This window comes from Stegostoma tigrinum, chromosome 28 (assembly GCF_030684315.1).
Source record: "Stegostoma tigrinum isolate sSteTig4 chromosome 28, sSteTig4.hap1, whole genome shotgun sequence".
NCBI classification, from domain to species: domain Eukaryota; kingdom Metazoa; phylum Chordata; class Chondrichthyes; order Orectolobiformes; family Stegostomatidae; genus Stegostoma; species Stegostoma tigrinum.
Genome location: NC_081381.1, coordinates 32202284 through 32224148, shown reverse-complemented (window position 1 = coordinate 32224148; position 21865 = coordinate 32202284). Strand labels below are relative to the sequence as shown.

Genomic DNA, 21865 nt, shown 5'->3' with positions numbered 1-21865 from the left:
TGGGCAGAACTCGACAAGACGCTGAGGGCATCCTGATGACTTGCTGCATCCAGACCGATCTCCAGCCGCCTGGACACATCTCGCCACTGCAGCAAGATAGGCGAGGATGAGAGCATGCAACCCTCCTGCACTACAATCCAAGTCGCACACAAGCCATCACCTATCATCTGTTGTCACGCCTTGTGGCAACAGGCGAGGGACATTGCAGCCGATACAGACACACAGGGAGCTGAGGCCCAAAGCTGCACACAGGCCTAACTCACGGTCAATTTCCACCGGAAGGAACTCCACCGTCTGAGTATCTCAGCTGTCCTTCTCAAGGCCGCACTACTCACCTCCACAGTATGAAGATGGTGCCCCAAACATTGTCTGCTTCAGTTCCCTGGCCAACAGACCAAGGCTGACATGGTCATATGTCAATCTCAAAAGAGAAAGCAGAGGGACCACTGGTCACCATTGGCACATGGGATGTGCCGACCCTCGGGGGAATGCCACAGGCAACAGAGTTGCAAGGAGGCTGTTCCTCGCCAGTGATGAGCTGGCTTGGTAAAAGATCCAGACTGCTGTCTTCGGCAAGACTGGTCCACCCTGACCGTACAGGTTTGTTCTTGCTGCGGGTGTGTGCAGAGAGCGAGCTCTTCTGCCCATTTTTCTGCATCTCAAATTGCATCAAGACCCCATCCCTTGCTTTGTGGTGCCATCACCAAGCAAGCACAAGTAGGGTGTGTGTAACGTGGTTTTTGGGCTGGGACAGCTTGTAGCAGCATTTTACTTTTGATAATCTAGTCAAGATTGTGAAAACTCAATGTGCACTTAGAATTCTGCCATCTTTTCCACTGGATTGGCTGATTTGAGTGAATTGCATGGAAAGGAGCAGCTCCACCTAGTGGAAAATCCAGGCCATGGGTCTTTATCTGGCAAAGCACAGGAGAGGAACAGCCTCATGGTCACAGAGCCGGAACTCATTAACACAGAGTCAAAAACACAGTGCAATTTGAAAGCAGCCCTCATCATCCAGTTTAAAGTCCAGTTAACGGTCAGTAAAATGACTGGACTGCAGTAGAAGCTGAAGGATCAGAAGTGTATATGGAGCTTGCTAGACACTGAGATATTGAGATGCAAGAACAGCAGCAGTCCCACAGACAAAAGCAGACAGCTACCATAACAAAGCACAGGAACCTCATTCTGAGAATAGTCTGACTCAGTGGAAGAATCCATTTAAATTAACTGAGATTCAGTCATTGTTTACTTTGTTCAGGAGGCTTCAGCTTGTTGAGTTTCAAAGCTGCACATTATCATTAATCATGTAATTTATGGGCCTTGTGGAATGAGGTTAGAGCTAATATTGTGGTTGAACCCAGTTATAATAGCACCTATTGACTCCGTCCCACATCTGGATGAAATAACACTGGTACCTCACTTCCCCACTTGGCAAATACCCAGTCTCACTCTCCAGAGATTCCCGACTTCAGACAACTTCCTTAGAGGCTCATGCGCATGAACATTCACCTCTGCAATACTCATGGAAACATGTAACAATCTCCTCATTCTTTTGCGCACACAGCCCAAGAAGCATTCATTTCCACATTGTCAACAGCTTCACTCTGCTGGGTCTGACAGCCTTCTCTTAAGTGCGCAAATTCCAAGCTGATGCCCGGTCAGGTTCATTCCCAATTCATCATGAACTCAGGTTCCACGTCAGGATGGTTTACCAGGGTAAATAATGAAAGGACTGAAGGTACACCCATGGATCGGGGATGTGGGAGGTGCAGGCCAGTCAGGCTTCCTCTATCAATCCACACTTCAGCGACTGCTACTGGAAAACCTGCAAGTGGCAGGTTAGGATAGCATCAGTTTAGCCATGACACCAGCACTCTCTGCCTGGGTGGGGAATGTGACATGGTGATGGAAGGGACGGGGTGTTTGCCGATAAGCAACTGCTTCACTTGTAACAAAAGTGGTAGAACATCTTCAGAAAAAAGGATAAAGAAACGAGGTCAAGGTTAGAGAAACATCGGTTAAAAAAAAAATATAGGTTGACAGAGACAAATGTGGAGGTAGAGATCAGTTACACTGAAAAGATTAATTGTGCCATTCCTTTCTGGGGCCACTCTCTTAGGTGTCAAGTGCTCAATGACACAGTACATAGAACGTGGCAACTGGAGAGCTCCTAATTAAAGGTGCACTTCAGATTCAGATCCAGGGGGTGGAATCATTGTTCTTCACTGTTGAAGCTGTACTTAGCCTTGTGCATTGTCTAAGTCCATGTGAACACTCACTCACTCTCCATACACTTAGCCTCTATGCAATAATTCCTACTTGCAGTTGCTGGGTTTGTCTCTGAGCTTCCACCAGCTCCTGCTCCACGGTCGTGAGTGAACGATCCAGACGCCCCTTCTCTGCAGACATGCGCAGCGTATCCTCCTCAGTCCGCAGTCTCTCACGCTCCACCTGCAACCAATGGGGGGAGATGTTATAACATTTGTCTCATGTGAAAGGCTGAAAAACACCTGGCAGAAATAAAACACAGGCCACAAGACGAAACATACTTGACCCCGCAACTTGCGATAATCCAAACTACATTCCCTGGAATGGTGGTAGAGGCAGCTTTGAATAGTATGCAACATTCCAAAGATAATTGGAAAAATGCATGCAAGGGAGAAGAATTGCAGGGAGTGAATCCATGAACACATTGCTGTTGCCAAAGTCTCACATGTACTGCCGAGCAGATCGATCTTATCATTTCAGGCTCCCTACAGAACCGATTTGAACCTGTCCAAAAGCATGAAGATTAAAAGCCGACCTTATATAGAGCCTCCTCATTTCAACTGAATGTTACAAAGCACATCATACAATTAATTACTTTATTTTATTGACTGCTACGTAGGGAGAAGCGCAGCCTGCAATTTATCATGAACAGGACAAGCAGGAAGAGCAGAATATCTGTTCTGACCCGTGCTGGGGGAAGACTGGTGTTCAGTTCACTGGAGAGGGGCTCTTTCACGTCCCTATAGACCACAGGAGGAAGGTGCCAGGGCCTTGCATCAATGTTTGATTTGTAAGGGCGGCATTGCTAAGCATGCAGCACTCATTCAACAACAGTAACTGCTATTAATGCAACACCTCTCAAGACACTCTGTAGGAACATTACTAAATGGAGTGCAACACCAAGACACATATGGAGATATTCAGTTGGATAACCAAAAGCTTGATCAATGAAGATGATTTTAGGCAGTTTTTCAAAGGAGAATAGCAACACAGACAAGCAGAGAGGGTTAGGGAGAGAATTCCAGAACAACTGAAGATGCCACCAACAAATAACAGAACGATGATGATTGGGAATGCACTAGAGGCCAGAGTTAGAGAAGCACAGGTGTCAGAGGGACTGGAGGAGATTATAGAGAGATAAGGAAGCAAAAGATTCTGGGAAGATTTGAAAACAAGGATGAGAATTTTTAAATTAAGACATTGCTTGATGGGGAGTCAGCGTGGCGTTACGATTTCAGCTGATGGTAATACGGGATAAGTCAGATCTCAGACCAGGCTTGACAGAACATAAGTTTTATTTTCTGAAGTTTAGTTATCATACTAGTTGTCACTGAACACGTGACCATGAGGCTAAAAATGTTCTTTTGAAAAATCACAAGGTATTAAACAAAGGAAAACAAAATCTAGATAAATGTGAAGCACTGCATTTTGGAAAGGCAAATCAGGACGGGACTTATACATACAATCATAAGGTCCTGGGGATGGTTGTTGAACAAAGAGACATTGGAGTGCAGGTTCATAGTTCCTTGAAAGTGGAGTCGCAGGTAGACAGGAGAGTGAAGAGGAGTTTGTACAATAGCCTTTACAGTGCTTTGAGTCTAGGAGTTGGGAGGTCAGGTTGCGGCTGTACAGGACATCGGTCAGGCCACTTTGGGAACATTGCATTCAATTCTGGTCTCTCTGCCATAAGAAAGGTGTTGTTAAACTCAAAAGGATTCAGAAAAGACTTACAAGCATGTTGCCAGGGTTGGAGGGTTTGAGCTACAGGGAGAGGCTGAATCGGCTGGGGCTATTTTCCCTGGAGCGTTGGAGACTGAGAGGTGACCATATCATGGTTTATAAAATCACAAAGGGCATGGATAGGGTATAAAATCAAGGTCTTTCCCGCAGGGTAGTAGAGTCCAAAACTAGAGGGTATAGGCTTAAGGTGAGAGGGGAGAGTTTAAAAGGGACCTAAATGGACAACTTTTTCACACCAAAAGGTATTGCAGGTGTGGAATGAGCTGCCAGAGGAAGTGATGGAGGCTGGTGCAATTACAACATTTTAAAAGGCAGCTGGATGGGTACATGAAGAGGAAGGGATTAGAGGGATATGGCCCAAATGCTGGCAAATGGCACTACAATTTAAAAATTTAACATAAAAGGTAAAAAGAAAAATTCAATTCTGAATATCTTCTCTACCTCAGTGAAGTGTCATTCTTTTCTTAATAATTCCTAAATTAGCAGGTGAGGTTACAAGTAGTTCCTTTCAGTGATTCTCCATGCAGTCTCTGCATGTGACTCTCTCCATGACTGTCTCTCCCCAAGATATACAGACATCAGCTACTTCATGGACTTTTCCAAAATGAACTTCAAGAAAAGTTATTTAACTGCTAAAACAGTTTTAAGACATTTTTTCAACTTTAGAAGTCTAGATGCCACAAACTAAATTGCGCATCTGCTGGTATGAAAATGTTCTTCTCCACTGAAACCTGACTGTGCCCCGTGGTCTACTGTCCTCTCTGCCTGAAAGGTTCACACTTGGTAAACATTTCATGATTTAACTCCCTTGGGTAGTTTAGCTCGTTGTTTACCTTAAGACAGTTGCTTTCTTGGAAATGTTCAAAGTCACTGTTCATAAATGACTTTCTGGCCTCTTAGGAAAAAATACCTTCATAGAATTAAAGCCAAAAGCAAAATTATCTCTACATTAAAATCTAAGACCAATTCCCAAATGATGACAATATATTATAAACCTTTCTCACGGTAGGTTAGCGAGCACAATTATCATGAGGAATAGGATTTGTTGCGAGTTAAGGCACAAGTAGTGGAGTTTTGGGTGACCTCAAGTTTATCGAGGGGTAGGGCGGAATACAATGTAGGAAACTAGGCAGGACAGTGCTGCAATAGTTGGAGGCCAGAGGTAAGAAAGGCAAGGATGGGGTTTCAGTGGCAGATGAGCACAGACTCAAGTGATATGGTGAAGGTGGAAACAGATGGTTTTGTTGTGGATAGGATGACTCGCCTAGACTCAGACTGACAGAGCTCAAGTTCTGCATTAGGACTTATAGAAGCTAGAAAAAGCCCAACAAAAACCTCAAATTACACATCTCTTCCTTCCTCCCAATACCTGCCTTTTGAAACCCAGTCCTCGCATCACCTCCTGGTTATCTCAACTTCTCTCTGAATCTTCAATCTTTCACATGTCCTGCGCCATGATCTTTGGCTCCTGGCGATGGCTCATCAGTTAAAATTAAAAGATTCCTCACATCTGATACAGTTTGTTTGTCACCCATCGGTGTATTAGAGGAGGCAGCCCCCCAACCTCCCATCAGGGATTTCAGACCCACCTTGTCTAGTGTCTTTTTCAGGGCACTTTTATCCTTCTCCAGACGGACTGATGACCTCTCCAGCTCACGCTTCTCATTCTCCAGCTGAGCGACGGCACGCTGCAGGACACTCAGCCGCTCCTGGAGAAGGTGCTTCTCCTCCTGAAGTTTATGAACATTCCGCAGTGTGATCTCGTCCCCCTCCTGACGTTGGTGTAACATCTGCAGGCAATGATAGGCACAGGATAAATTAAACAGGGTCTCACCAAATAGTCTACTCATTGCACAAAAACAAAAATAACAAAAGGAACTGCAGGTGCTGGAAATCAGAAATAAAAACAGAAATTGCTGGAAAAGCTCAGCTGGTATGGCAGGGTCTGTGGAGAGAAATCAGAGTTAATGTTTTTGGTCCAGTGACCCTTCTTCAGAAGAACGGTCTGAAGAAGAGTCACTGGATCCGAAACACTAACTCTGATTTCTCTCCACATATGCTGCCAGATCTGCTGAGCTTTTCCAGCAATTTCTGTTTTTCTCATCACTGTATATCTTGGGGCAAGGTTGGAGGGAAGCGAATACACGAGAGAGAGAGAGACAGACAGAGAGAGCAGGAGGGAGCAAGACAGTGCAAGAGAGAGTGAGAGGTAGAGACAGTGAGCGAGGGAGAGCAAGAAAGAGAGAGCGCGAGAGAGCGAGAGAGACAGCGAGAGAGAGAAATTAACCACCTAACTTGCCTATTGGGTATCTGAAAGATCTGATACATTGCTGTCTTTTATGCACAGGCCATTCTATTGTACACAAAACCAATCTCTTTGTATCTATCGTATATTATACTGTTGTACATGGCCTGGGAATGCTCAAAAAAGTAATGCTGAGGGATGTTTATTTCACACATCTGTTGTGCTGCACCTGCTTGGTAATATGACCAACAAGAAAACATAGGAAAAGAACAAATTTCTGGAACTGGCAAGAACATATGATTGATAGTAGGCCCTGCAGCCTGCTCTGTTGTCCAACAACATTGTGACTGATGTGATTTTGGTTTCAACTCCACTTTCCTGTTTGCTTGAATCTCTTGTTGGTCAAAATCTGTCTCACTCAGCTTCCCCTGATTTCTGGGAATGAGAATTCCATAGATTGCTAACCCTAAATGAAATAATTCCTTACCTTTGCCTTCAATAGGTGACCCCTAAGGTTTAAACTGTATTCTCCTGGTTCTAGACTCCTGCACAAGGAGAAACATGGCCAGCATCCACCTCTCAAGTCCCCTTAGATTCATAGACATTTCAGACCTCATTCTTCTAATCTTCATTAGGAATAGGCCAAAACCTCTTAAAAATTTCTTCACAAGATAACCCTTCCTCCTAGGAACTAGTCAAATGAGTCTTCTCCGAGCTGCTTCTAATGTAATAATATCTCTCTCTGAAGTAAGGAGGCTAGAATTGTCAACCGTTGTCTAGATGTGGTTTTACCAAAGTCCTGCATAGCTGCAACCACACTTCCCTACTTTTATACTTCACTTGAAATAAAATCTAACATTCTACTTGCTACCTCATCACTTTCTACAGTCGCATATTATTACTTTGAGATTCATGTTCCGTTACTCCCAGATCCCTTTGTACCGCAGAGTTCTGCAGTCCTTCTCCATTTAAATAACATACAGCTAATATAGTACATTCATAAATGTCCATTAATACAAAATTCATTCCCTAAAGAGGTAAAAATCAGAGTAAGGCTCCAACCTCCTGATGCTTTTGGAGCTGACATTCCAGCTCTACACGCTGCTGCTCCCCTTCCTGCCGCTCAGTCTGGAGGGTCTGAACCCTGTCCGAAAGGAGGCTGTTCTGTTTCTTTGTTTCGCTAACTGCTTGACGCGCAGCCTCCAGACGCTCCTGCCAAAAGACAAAAGGGAATTCAATTCTCACCTTCGGTCATGCACCGATTGGAACGGGATTAGATGAAGCTCCCCAGGCTTGAGGTTGTCCGAAGGAGCTCGGCTCAGTTGCCCACTGCAGACCGCAGTCAGATGTCCAGCAATTTCTGGTCCTGAGTCAACTTTGCCCGATCGTCGCCCCTACTCTCCCCCTCCTGTTTTGAAGGATTTGGCGCTGGCCAATTGCACAAGTTAACATTTGTGCGGTATTGGTGATCATTTCACACGTTCTGGTCCTAACAGGTTCATGTCAGCACATTACTTGACCCCCCAGAGGGGTCTTGTGTGCACACCTCAGTTTGACCTGCACAGCTCAATGGCTGAGGCAAAGGATTCTGCTGGGATTGCTGCTCACCAGGAGTGTCATACCACAAAGGAAGCTCCCATCAGGGAGCAGGCTCTACTGGGAGGCCAGGGCGGGAAGGGGTAAGATTTGGAAGGGGCAGCTCTTTCTGTGAGCCACAGGAGGCCTGAACACAAGTCCACACATGGATTGCTAGCTTTTAATTAGCGGCTCCCCGCTTGCCTCAGTACTAATAGAACACCAGTTGTGATGGGATCCTGGTTGGTGATCCTTAACCTTCCCTGCTCTGGCAAAGTGCAGGGAGACCGGCCACCTCTCGCCTGCCGCTCCCCTTAGTCCCAACTCCACGGGCCCTTATGCCTCCCACTCCACTCCTGACGGTAGAATTAAATTCTGTTCACAGCAGCACTCCGCAAACTCAATCCTCCATTTCATTCCCAATCCTCAGAAGCAGAAGGGTCTCGCGCAGTCCACTCGCGAGTGCACGCACTTGGCACTGGAATGAACGGACTTTGCACTGAGAAGGAAATGTGGAGGGATGACTGATCCCAGCCCAGTTGGTTTTCTGCAGCTGAGGCGATGGATTTGCATTACGTGTCTGGTAAGGAGCTCTAATGAGGAAGCAGACACTGAGGCTCAGTGTTCTGGGTGTAACTCAATCAGCTCAGCCATCCTGCTGACTGGGGTGTCAGCTCCCCGGTACGATGACAGTCCTTCCCTGTGCCAAGTGCAAACATATAATTGTTGTTACAGACTCAAAGGTTGTCAGTTACATTTATACACATGTGCACACATATTATTATGCCCAAAACTCAGCATTTAGAGGAACTACTCAATCTTTGGTTAAAGAAATATTAGTAGCCAAATCAAACTAGATCTACAAGGCTATAACAGTAATGAGCACAAAAGCAGCTCATCTTCAACCTGCCTTCGGTCTACTGAGAGTCTTTTCTCTATTTAGCGATTCCCAGCAATTTTAACCGTTTTTTTATTTCACCTAACCATTCACAGTCAAAGCGGAAGCTAATACTACCAAGAGTATCTTTCCAAAAAGAACACCTTCAGAATTCAGTGAGGCGGGGGTGCTTTGGCCAGGATCCAGCTTTTCCTGGGCACACAGCCAGTCTGTGAGCTGTTACAAGCCAGACATTTTGCTAGGTAGAGATAGGAAACATGTGTGTGAACGGCTCAGACATCGAGGCACATTCAGGCTGTAAGAGAGATTGAAACAGTCGACAAGCTGGAAGGTGTAGTGAATGGGAAGGCACAAACCTGACATTGAGAGACACAGCCTATAAGTGCACATCAATCTAAATTCTGGAGAGAAAATCAGAAGTGAAGAACTTACCCGACAGAAACAGGCCTATGGCTGTGTTTATTCTCCAGACGTTCCTCCACCCATTCCATTTCATCCAATTCTGTCTGCTCGGGCCACTAGATGCATTTATATAGCACCTTTCATGATATTCCCTACACGTCTTGCAGTCAATGATGGAATCTTAAAGTGTAGTTGTTATTTTTGAAAGCAAACATGGCCACAATAAGTTGCATATGATAAGTTCCCAGAAACAGAAAGTGAGATGAATAACTAGATAAACCTGTTTTTGTTGGCAATCCTTGAAGAGGAAAGTGTAACTCAAACTTTTAAACATCCAAACAAAATAAAAAAAGTGTCCTTTGTCACATCATGACGCCAAACAGTGAAAAGAAAGGTTTGGGGTAGATGGAGGGGAAGATAGGAGGGAGGAGGAAGATGTGATAGTGAGGATGCCACCTGGAGGAGAAGACAGGGGAATGAAGGATGGAGGGTAAAGATGGCGAAGAACTGAGTTAAAAGATAGAGACCTTGTTTAATTCATTCATAAGATGAAGACGTTGCTGGCTTGGCCCAGCATTCATTGCCCATCCCAGACGGTAATTAAGAGTTGACCACATAGCTATGGGAATGGAGTCACATGTAGGCAGATCAGGTAAGGATGACAGTTTCCTTCCCTAAAGGGCATTAGTAAACCAGATGGCAATTGACAATAGATTCATGGTCATCATTAGGCTCTTAATTCCAGTTCAATTTAATTCCAAATTCCACCATCTGCCATGGCAGGATTCGAAACCATAATAAGGGCCCCAGAACATTATCTGGGTGCCTGGATTTAAAGTCCAGTCATAATTCCAGTAGGCTATCGTCTCCCCTTAATGGAGAGACGGAGAGAGATTGAAGGGAGTGCACAGGATGAAGAAAAGGAGAAGGAAAATGAGAGAGAGGACAAGGAAGATGGAGAACAACAGCGCAGGCATACTGGAGTATCTCAATAGCACAGTCACTAATACTGCCCCTCGAAATGGAAAAGAGGTTCCCTTATGAAATAGAGATAGTTGCACTCCTAGTGACTAGTCCTGGGGCAGGTCGGAGTGAACTCAGTGCTGAATGTAGGACACAGAGCCATGCTCTCAGTGTGTGTAGTGAGAGTGCCCCAGGCAGCGTGTAGGATACTCACATGTAGGATACGGCGATCATGTTCACTGCTGCTTAGTGCTTTCTGCAGCTGTGTCACCTTGTCCTGGAGCACGGACGCACCAGCTGTCCTGTCAGACAGCAACAGCGACAGGCTCTGCACTTTGTCCTTGAGGTGGCTTTCCCCTTCCGCTGACTTGGCGAGCGTGGTGTTAAGCCGGTCCACGGTCAGCTGCAGGCTGTTGGCCTTGGCCTGGCCGTCTGCCACCTGCCTCTGCAGGGTTTCCACGCGGTCCTGAAGAACCTGGGCCTCCGACTCCCGGTCGCTAGCCACCAGTTTCATCCTCTGCAGCTCCCCCTCCAGCGAGCGGCGAGCCAGCTCCAGCTTGGTGGCCCGGCTTTCGGAGGCATCAAGGAAGTCCTTCAGCTTGCGCTTGTCGTTCTCTAGTTTTGCCTCGTTTGCTTTCATTTTGCTCAATTTTTCCTGCGGGAATAAGAGTGAAGAAATTGATGGAAGGTGGAGAGCACGGCCCTGTTTATCACCTCTTACAGTTATCAGGGGAGGTAATGGCCTAGCAGGATTATCGCTGGACTGTAAGTACAGAGACCCAGATAACATTCCGGGGATTGTAGGAACTGCAGATGCTGGAGAATCGGAGATTACAGGGTGTGGAGCTGGATAAACACAGCAGGCCGAGCAGCATCAGAGGAGCAGGAAGGCTGGCGTTTCAGGCCTAGACCCTTCATCAGAAGTGGGGGAGGGGGGAGGTGGACCTGAAATAAAGAGAGAGAGAGGGGGAGGTGGATAGAAGATGGATAGAGGAGAAGATAGGTGGAGAGGAGACGGACAGGTCAAAGAGGCAGGAATGGAGCCAGTAAAAGGGGAGTGTAGGTGGGGAGGTAGGGAGGATGGACAGGTCAAGGGGGCGGGATGAGGCTAGTAGGTAGGAGATGGGGGTGGGGCTTGAGGTGGAAGGAAGGACAGGTTAGGGAGGCGGGAATGAGCTGGGCTGGTTTTGGGATACAGTGAGGGAAGGGGAGATTTTGAAGCTTGTGAAGTCCACATTGATACCATTGGGCTGCAGGGTTCCCAAGCGGAATGAGTTGCTGTTCCTGCAACCTTCAGGTAACATCGTTGTGGCACTGCAGGATGGACATTTCGTCCGAGGACTGGGAGGGCACGTTGAAATGGTTTGTGACTGGGATGTGCAGTTGTTTAGTGCAAACCAAATGCAGGTGTTCTGCAAAGCAATCCCCAAGCCTCCGCTTGGTTTCCCCAATGTAGTGGAGGCCACAACGGGTGCAGCGGATATAGTATACCACATTAGCAGATGTGCAGGTGAACATCTGCTTAATGTGCAAAGTCTTCTTGGAGCCTAGAATGGGGGTGTAGGGGGAGGTGTAGGGGCAGGTGTAGCACTTCCTGCTCCCCCTTGTCCTCATGTATCACCCCACCAACCTCCGGATCCAACGCATCATCCTCCGACACTTCCACCATCTGCAATCCGACCCCACCACCAAAGACATTTTTCCCTCCCCACCCTTATCTGCCTTCCAGAGAGACCACTCTCTTCGTGACTCCCTTGTCTGCTCCACACTCTCCTCCAGCCCCACCACACCAGGCACCTTCCCCTGCAACCGCAGGAATTGCTCCAACTGCCCCTACACCGACCCCTCAGCCCTATCCCAGGCCCCAAGAAGACTTTCCACATCAAGCAGATGTTCACCTGCACATCTGCTAATGTGGTATACTATATCTGCTGTACCCGGTGGGACTTCCTCTACATCGGGGAAACCAAGTGGAGGCTTGGGGACCGCTTTGCAGAACACCTCCGCTCGGTTCACAATGAATAACTTGCACCTCCCAGTCGCAAACCATTTCAACTCGCCCTCCTATTCCTTAGACGACATGTCCATCATGAGCCTCCTGCAGTGCCACAATGATGCCACCCGAAGGTTGCAGGGACAGCAACTCATATTCCGCTTGGGAACCCTGCAGCCCAATGGTATCAATGTGGACTTCACAAGCTTCTAAATCTCCTCTACCATAACCGCATCCCAAAACCAGCCCAGCTCATCCCTGCCTCCCTAACCTGTCCTTCCTTCCACCCACCTCAAGCCCCACCCCCATCTCCTACCTACTAGCCTCATCCCGCCCCCTTGACCTGTCCATCCTCCCTGGACTAACCTATCTCCTCCCTACCTCCCCACTTACACTCCCCCTCACTGGCTCCATCCCCACCTCTTTGACCTGTCTGTCTCCTCTCCACCTATCTTCTCCTCTATCCATCTGCTCTCTCCCTATTTATTTCAAATCCCCCTTCCCCTCCCCCATTTCTGAAGAAGGGTCTAGGCCTGAAATGTCAGCCTTCCTGCTCCTCTGATGCTGCTTGGCCTGCTGTGTTCATCCAGCTCTACACCTTGTTATCTAACATTCTGGGGACCCAGGTTCGAATCTCACCACGGCAGATGATGGAAATTGAATTCAATAAACATCTGGAATTAAGAATCTAATGATGACCATAAATCCATTGTCAATTGTTGGAAAAGCCCATCTTGTTCACTAACGTCATTTAGGGAAGGAAACCACCTGGTCTGGCCTACATGTGACTCCAGACCCACAGCAATGTGGTTCACTTTCAAAGAGATGGATAGAGCTCTTACAGATAGTGGAATCAAGGGTTACAGGGATAAGGCAGGAACAGGATACTGATTGCGGATGATCAGCCATGATCATAATGAATGGTGGTGCTGGCTTGAAGGGCCAAATGGCCTACTCCTGCACCTATTGTCTCTTGACTCTTAACTGCTTTCTGGGCAATAAATGCTGCATGGTCAGCAAGTCCCTCATCCCGTGAATGAATAAAGTAATTGGTGCTGGGCCTTGAGATCAGAATCAAAATGTTTTGGATTCATGTTCCACTACAGAGATTTGAAGACAGCATCTTGACTGAACGTGTGGCTCTGGGCGCTGCACTGCTATTTTGTACAAGTCTGGTGAAGACTGTATCTGTTCTCTAAGCTGTTTGGGTCACGTGCAGTCATTCATTGGCGTTCAAATCTCTGCTGCCCTGATGCAATCTTCACTCATTATGACTGACCCAGGTTGGCTCCTGTTACAACAAAGTCCCAGGTTTCAAATTCTTACTCTCGCGTTCAGCTGAGTTCCTGGCCTTGCCCCTTCCAACCTTTGTAATCTTGTCCAGCCCAACCACTGCTTTCCTCCGGTTTCAATCCTTCAATCCATCTTGTGTATCCCTCACTTCCTTTGCCTCCCCACTGCCCAGTACCCGCAGCAGGAGGAAGATTCTCTCCTTCAACCTCTTCCCCTTGTCCTTCAAAGTGTTCCCTTAAACCTACCCACTGACAAAGCTTTTTGGTTAACTGCCCCAATTCTGGCTGCGTGGGCCAGAGTCATCACTAGCTGACCGCACTGCTGTGGAATGTTCTGGAATGTTCTACGGACTTAAAAGGTGACACAGCAATGGATGTTCTCCTTGCTGCTGATAGCAAAGTAACAATGAGAGCAGGTATCAGGCTTTCTGGGTATGTCAGGACAGGCCTGGGCCTGTGAGGCTTTGTAACTTTACCACGTACTTCATCTACATGCTGAGGTGGTAACAACTGGGTATTAACTCAAGCTCTGGGTTCTTTCTCACAGACTCCACCCCACTCCACCTTCAAATCGCATTCCCATGGTCCAGACTGTCCACCCTCCTCCTGCCTGTGAGCAGAGCCTGCACTATATCACCTAACTCTCTGATCGATAGGCTTTTCTTGCAGGCAACCCAAGAATGGGTTATGGGCATTAGTGTGGCTAGCAGCTGTGAGCTGGTTTACATATGTGTGTTTGCAGCCCACTCCCACCAGTCCTGCCCCATAAACTCCATCCAGAAGGCTATCGCTCCAATTCCTCTATGTAACCACTTGCCACCTGCCAGACCTGCTCCAAGCATTCACTGCCAAGAGAAACATGGAGTGTTCTCCCATTCTGCAACCATGGCATGTGACCCCAGTCCAAGTATTAATCAGTTAACTCCAGAATCTCTTGCACTGTTAATTGGGATTGGAGTGGCTCCCTTATACTCCAAGGGCTGCAGTCTCTTCTGGGTCTTCTTAGAGGATGTCATAGAAACACAGGAGCAGGAGGCCACTCTGCCCTTCGAGCCTATCCCCACCATTCTTCACAATCATGGCTGATCGTCCAACTCAATAGCCTCATTCTGCTTTCTCCCATAACCTTTGATCCCGTTTGCCCCAAATGACATAACTAGTCCCGCCTAATCCTCTAATTAATCAGGAATGCTGCGTCCTGGAATTTCTTGATCCCTCCCTATCTCCTCCTTTGTTTTTCTCCAATAACAGCTCGCTCATTGACCGTATAACGTGGGGCAATGGAGTGAACCGGCACAGGAAATTCCAGTTGTTTTCAGGAGTTTTGTCACAGTGGGTGTGAGAAGAGCCTCATCATGCCCAAGTTCATTGTTAATCTCAGCAATCTTATAACTTTGTTTTTGTTTTCTTCATGAACAAACTCTGTACAAATTTCCACACGTCAGGCAATTCTTTCAGCCTTCTGTTAAGGCACAGAGACAGATTCTTTATCCCCTGCTTTAATTTTCTCCTCTGCTCCCCTTGAAATGACATTTGCTGAAGTACAGATTCCAGAGATGCCACACGGTGTTCGGTAACCCATTTAAGTGGCCTGGAACGTGGCTAAATTAAGATAGGGGCGAGGAAATCCCAACTGAGCCTGATGCTGCATTTATCCAATGGTCAGAGATGCTGTTTCTTTTTTACTGTCTTCTCATTCTTGTCAGAAATCACACAGCACCAGGTTATAGTCCAACAGGTTCACTTGAAAACACAAGCTTTCAGAGCCTCAGTCCTTCCTCCAGTATCGGTGAGAGAGGTAGTATCAGACACAGAATTTTTCAGTGAAAGATCAAAGGTTCACACCATTGATGAGGATATACTAACAAACCTAAGACGCTGTTAAATCTTTAATCAATTAGAAGATTTTAATTGATTAATATATATATGTAGATCCTAGAAATTCTTTCAAGCCACGGTCCTGACAGAACTAAAGGTTTTAACAGTGGATACCCCATCTTTAACATCAGACTTAGACTAACACCTGGATCCCAACTAACTACACTACTGAAGCACTGTGGGACATCCCAAGGTATGGCAAGCACTAGATAAGCAGGATTTTGCCTGCTTGCCACTGGGTTGAAAGTTGTCAATTAAACACAAGTCAAATATGGAGCCTATTTATCAATTTGGTAAGATCCACTGACCACACTGGACGAGAATGGCACGTAATTTGGCAGCACGGTGGCTCAATGGTTGGCACTGCTGCCTCACAGTGCCAGGAGCCTGGGTTCGTTTCCACCCTCAGGTGATTGTGCAGAGTTTGCACGTTCTCCATGGGTCTGTGTGTGTGTTTGCTCCGGGTGCTTCGGTTTCCTCCTGCAGTCCAAAGATGTGCAGGGTTGACGGATTGGCCATGTCGAATGCACAGCTAGGGGGATCAGGAGGGGAGCTTAGCAGGTGGGGGTTCGATGGGCTGAATGGCCTCTCTCCACACTGTAGGGATTCTATGAACTTAAATCCTCTTCCAATTGGACCAGCTGGTTAAGGGTCACCACAGACAACTGGATGTGTTATTTCAGATATTTCAAAAGCGAATGCACATCACAAAGTGCTTTAATATCTGTAAAGTACTCAGGGATGTCCCTGCAGTCATGCAAAGTCGAATATAATTGCAGGTCTTTCTCCCTTTAGATATGCCTGGGCCCCAGCAATGAGTCAACACCTTCAGGATGGGAATGAAGGGTGAGCCAGAAAGCACTGTGTTGTGTCCATTTTTGGAAGGAACAGGCAGTGGCTTACCAAAGAAGCCATCGTGGTGAACCTTACCTGTGTGCTGCGCCGGTCACCATCGGCTGACTGGATGCTTCTCTCCAGTGTTGCAATCTTTTCGAGCAGCGCTTTGCGCTCGCGCTCATTCCGGCGGATTGCTTCCTCCTGCAGCCCAAGTGCAGACTGAGCGCTGGCCAGGCGCCCGTCAATGCCCCGCTTACCTAGAAACACAAGATTACCACCCACTGTCACTGCCATCCTCAACTCTTTCACTGCTCTTGGTGTCTGCGCTCCGGGAAGCAGAAGCCTGGGCAGTCAGATCTTGGCCTCGTTCACCTCGCTCTGACTTGAAATGAGGTGCAGGAGCAGGCTATTCAGCCCTTCGAGCCTGCACCACCATCCAGTATGACCTTGCAATCTCAGTATCCCATTCCTGTCCCCTCCCCACACCCCTTGACCCCTTTAGCTGCAAGGGTCACGTACAGCTCCCTCTTGAACACATCTAACGGCTTACCCCTCATTCTTAGACTGTTACTCCTGGTTCTGGACTTCCCCCAACTTTCTGGAAAGAACACAGGAACATTAGGATGGCCATTCAGCCCTTTGGGCATGTTCCTGTCTGTACCTTAACTCAATCTACTTCCCTCAGTTCAGGAGCGCGTTCCTCACCACAATTTATTAATCTCATTTCAAAGTCTCTGGAGTGTTCTAGCGTGGAGAGTTTCAGATCTCCACACCCCTCGGTTTGAGAAACGTTTCCTGGGAGTCTGACTGGACAATGGCTTCCCAATACAAGTGTCAGGAATGAGCCACTTGGCTCACAAGCCATTAGAGAGGCTGGGCACACACAACTCGAGTTTATACTGATTTGGACCTTATGGCGTATTCTGAACCAATGAACATTTTTAAAACAATTTCAAACCTAAGGCAATCCACATTTGAGATTAGTTTCGGACTGACCTTCCTCGCATTCGGCCAATGATTTCTGCAGCTGCTGTAAGCGAGTGTTAACATTGTCCCGATCAAACTCCATCTCCCTCAGCTGTCTGTTCAAGTTAGAAACCTGAATGTGTGCTTCATCCTGAGTGGGAAAATGACAGATTTACCTGGAGAGATGGTATCCTGGGGGAAGGGGAGACCTAGATAAACAAACGTTAATTGATGTTGAAAATGATGCCCCACACTTCGGCAGGATTTACCAGGTACACACATCGAGCTGGTTGTCCTCAGACAGACTGGTGTTTGGTTCAGTTGTAACTTCAGGTGGTAGCCCTGATGAAAGGAGGTACTGAAAATGGTTTTCCCTCCTTGTCTTTCAGACACTGGAAAGCCTGTTGTGTTTTCTCCTGGTGCCCTGGGACAGTTGCTTGACCTTGCTGTCCTAATCCTTCAATGGCCACGAAGGCATTGGGCTGGAGCACAGTCTTACACAGTTTACACTCTGTCACTCCTTTCCCAATGTCGGACTTGAAATAAGGCACAGCAGCAGGCTATTCAGCCCTTTGAGCCTGCACCACCGTTCAGTATGACCATGCAATCTCAGTTTCCCATTCCTGCCCCCTCCCCATACCCCTTGATCCCTTTAGCTGCAAGAGCCATGTCCAACTCCCTCTCGAACACATCTAAGAAACCAGCCCCAACAGCTTCCTGTGGGAGAAAGTTCCACAGGTTCACAACTCTGAGTGAAGAAATTCTTCCACATCTTAGTCCTGAATGGCTTGCCCCCTTATTCTTAGACTGTTACCCCTGGACTTCCCCAACATCCTACGTTCACCCTTACCCGGTCCCTCTGCATGTCTCTCAGTTCCTGCAGGAATTCTCGTAGTGCCGTCCGAACCACTTCTGGGTCAATGTCGGCCACAAGTTGCTCACTGCGGGTCGGGGAGAAGGAGCGTTCGGGTGATACAGACCGGGATGTGGTGCTGCGCTCGGGGGTTCCAGTCTGGGGAACTGGGTTGCTGTGGCCACCGTCCACTGTGGTAGTAAAAGAGCGGTCAAAACCTGAAACCACACAAAGTACAACAGGTGTCAGTGGGTTATGCCCTCACCTTTCAGTCTGAAGGTTCTGGGTTTGAGTCACGTTCCCGACATGAGTTCATAGAACTGCAGTCCATTGTTGATGGAGGGCTGCAGTTTTGAGGGGAGCTGCTCGACTGAGTTTTGCCCATTCAGATGGCTGTCAAAGATGCACTATTTAAAGGAAGAGCAAAAGTGTTTGTTCCCAGCATCACAAATCCCTTAGCCAACATTACAAAATACAGATTAGCTCCTCATGATCACATTGCTGTTTGTGGGAATTTACTGTGCATGTACAGGCTACCATACCTCTTACAGTGCATTTCCAAAGTATGCAAAGCTGTTTGGATCATCTTGAGATCGCAAAAGATGACAAATGAATGTCAACCCTTTCTGCCTATAAACTAAGATAATGTTCTTTTCCAATAGTTTTCCCTCTTTCTTCAATCCACAACAGAAGCTGTGCATCAGGTTGTGATTTGGAACCCCAGCCATCTCTCATCTCTGTTGAGCCCAGATGGTGAAGGGTAGCTGGTTATTCACCCACAGGGAATATCATATCCAGATGGATCCTGTCCTTGCCTAATATCCAAGGCTACATGCTCACTGAAAAAGATTATTGTATAGTGACCTAAGAGCACTTTTTCCCCCCTTCCTGAGCACAGGAACACAAACTTTCTACCATCGCTCTGAGCTGGAATCAACTAACACAGCATTAAGATTGGAAGTTTTGTGTGATTCAGTGCGAGACTAGAGAGCGCTACCCCGAGAACACACCAAAGCATTAATATTCCTGCGTGTTTCATCATAGCACAGCAGCATCCATCATAGGAACTGGAGGTCTTCATTCACCAGGCAATCTCAGGGAACGTTCACTCTGTGCTCTCTCCCCCTTCTCACATTCTATTTAATGTTCTCAATGTTACAATTTCAAAATGGCTGCAAAGAGAGCACTGTTCCTGAAGCTTTTTGTCTTCCACTGATTAGGACAAATGCAAGAATGCCAAATTCTGAATGATCACTGTAATTTATACGACAGGAGAAAGAATGGTGACTTGTTGGCATGTTGACTCTGATTGGCAGAGGGATTGCCAGTCAGAAAGCAATAGTAAACGGCAGGATCCCCAGGTTCCCAGGCAATTCAAAAAAGGCAAAAGGCTGGAACATAAGCCTTTTGTTTGCAAAGAACGGCTCCTTGCATGTGCATGTATATTGCTTTTAACAACTATAAATGTTACAAGACTACTTGGCTATCTCAATGGTTGGTTGATCAACCACAGTCCATTTAGGATGGGTCAGCAAGTGCTTCCAAATCAAAGTGAGTGAATGAGTAGTGAGTGACTGTGTCTGTGAGAGGGAGAGGAAGAGAGTGAGTGTGAGAGGGAGACAGTCCGTGTGAAAGGGAGAGAGACAGTGCTTGTGAGAGGGGGAGGTAGAGTGTGTGAGAGGGGGAGAGAATTTCAGTAAAGCATTTGAAATGGTTCCCCACAGTAGGTTATTGCATAAAATACAGAGACATGGGATTGAGGGTGATCTAGATCAAAAATTGGCTAGTTGGAAGAAGACAGAGGGTGGTTGTTGATGGGAAATGTTCAACCTGGAGATCAGTTACTAGTGGTGTACCACAAGGATCTGTTTTGCGGCCACTGCTGTTTACCATTTTTATAAATGACCTGGATGAAGGCATAGAAGGATGGGCTAATAAATTTGCGGATGACACTAAAGTAGGTGGAGTTGTGGATAATGCAGAAGGATGTTGCAGGTTACAGAGGGATGTAGATAAGCTGCAGAGCCGGGCTGAGAGGTGGCAAACGGAGTTTAAGGTGGAAAAGTGTGAGGTGATTCACTTTGGAGGGAGTAACAGGAATACAGAGTACCGGGCTAATGGTAGGATTCTTGGTACTGTGGATGAGCAGAGAGATCTCGGTGTCCATGTACATAGATCCCTGAAAATTGCCACCCAGGTTGATAGGGTTGTTAGGAAGGCGTACGGTGTGTTAGGCTTTAATCGGTAGAGGGATAGGGTTTCAGACCCATGAGGTCGTGTTGCAGCTGTACAAAACTCTGGTGCGGCCGCAGTTGGAGTATTGCATATAGTTCTGGTCGCCGCATTATAGGAAGGATGTGGAAGCATTGGAAAGGGTGCAGAGGAGACTTACCAGGATGTTGCCTGATCTGGAGGGAAGGTCTTACGAGAAAAGGCTGAGGGACTGGAGGCTGTTTTCGTTAGAGAGAAGAAAGTTAAGAGGTGACTCAATAGAGACATACAAGATGATCAGATGATTAGGTAAGGTGGACAGTGAGAGCCTTTTTCCTCAGATGGTGATGGCTAGCATGACGGGACATAGCTTTAAATTGGGGGGGGGGGGGGGGGGGGTGATAGATATAGGACAGATGTCAGAAGTAGGTTTTTTACTCAGAGTAGTAAGGGCGTAGAATGCCCTGCCTACAACAGTAGTGGACTCGCTAAGGGCATTTAAATGGTCATTGGATAAACATGTAAATAATACCGGAATAGCATAGGTTAGATGGGCTTCAGTTTGCTTTCACAGGTCGGCACAACATTGAGGGCCAAAGGGCCTGTACTGTTCTATGTTCTAGTGCGTGAGAGTGAGAGGGACAGTTTGTGTGAGGACAGTGAGTGTGTGTACACATCCATGCGTAAACTGAATATACACAATTTAGGTTATATGAGGGGGCAGTGCTGTTTTGTTTTTCAAAAGGATATCCAGCCATTTGGTTCAATTTTATTGAAACCTTCGGAATTGTATCAGAGATCCTTTCTGAGATCCATGGTTACCTTTTGTGGGAGACGGTGGTCTCTGGGGTGAGATGCTGTGGCCCCTCACCACGGGACTCTGCGTCCGTCCAGTTCGGCTGATGCCCAGAGTGCGGCGAAGTGCAGAATGCAGGCTCCCCAGCTTGAACTCCATGTCCCGTTTCAGTCCCTCCACCCTCGCTAACTCGGCCTCCAATCCGGTTATCCGTCCCTCAGCTGCGCTCAGCTTCATACAGAGCTCATGGATCTCACTGTGAGCTTTCTGCAACTTCAACTCCAGGTTGCGAGCATTGTCCTGGAGCTTCTTCCCGATTCCCTGGGCCTCTTCCAGGTTGCCCAGCAGCTCCTTTTCCCGGATGCGGAATTCCTGTTCGACTTCTGCTACCTTGCGCTGAAGGTTAGCCACCTGCAAAAAGAAGACACCCACTGGAAATCTGGGAGATACTTCATAATGAAGAGTCTCCAGGGCTTTGAGGCCCTTATCAGGTCTCACTAAGCCTGTGTACAACGTCTTAGTTATGACTGTCCCTCAGTTGGTAAATCAGATGTTGTAGCATCAAGTCTAAATAAGCCAAGACTCCCCCAGTCAATGTTCATATCTAGTGACTAGCTGAAACATGAAGATTTGGAAGATCTTTGTTCCCATTCCTGGCCTTTGTTAGATGAACTCAAAAAAGGACGTTTAAAAGTGTAAATATGGAGAAACTGCACTGCTAAAGGGGACGATAATCAAGGACAAAGACCTAAGTTCAATGTCAAAGAATTTGAGGGGAGACAGGGAGAATTTATCTTCAGCAGCAAGTTATGATTGTCTTAAAATATGGTCTGAAAGGGTGACGGAAGCAGGTTCAACATTAACTTTGAAAAGAAAATCGATAAGCATTTGAACAGGAAGAGAAATTGCAGAAACAGAAACAAGTTGCTGGAAAAGCTCAGCAGGTCT

At 47.0% G+C, this 21865-nt stretch overlaps 1 protein-coding gene across 7 annotated transcripts in view; it reads right to left on the bottom strand.

The window, feature by feature from the left end:
- The window catches only part of LOC125466511 (rootletin-like), a 103660-nt gene that overhangs the window by 9078 nt on the left and 72717 nt on the right, over positions 1–21865 (bottom strand). For all 7 annotated transcript variants that reach the window (XM_048561093.2, XM_048561095.2, XM_048561090.2 and 4 more), the window contains 8 exons: positions 20944–21328; positions 17908–18128; positions 17088–17208; positions 16185–16348; positions 10306–10746; positions 7316–7465; positions 5598–5798; positions 2320–2451 (listed from right to left, as the gene is read on the bottom strand). In XM_048561093.2, the coding sequence (XP_048417050.2) occupies positions 2320–2451; positions 5598–5798; positions 7316–7465; positions 10306–10746; positions 16185–16348; positions 17088–17208; positions 17908–18128; positions 20944–21328 (1815 nt within the window). The remainder of the gene's footprint in view (positions 1–2319; positions 2452–5597; positions 5799–7315; positions 7466–10305; positions 10747–16184; positions 16349–17087; positions 17209–17907; positions 18129–20943; positions 21329–21865) is intronic.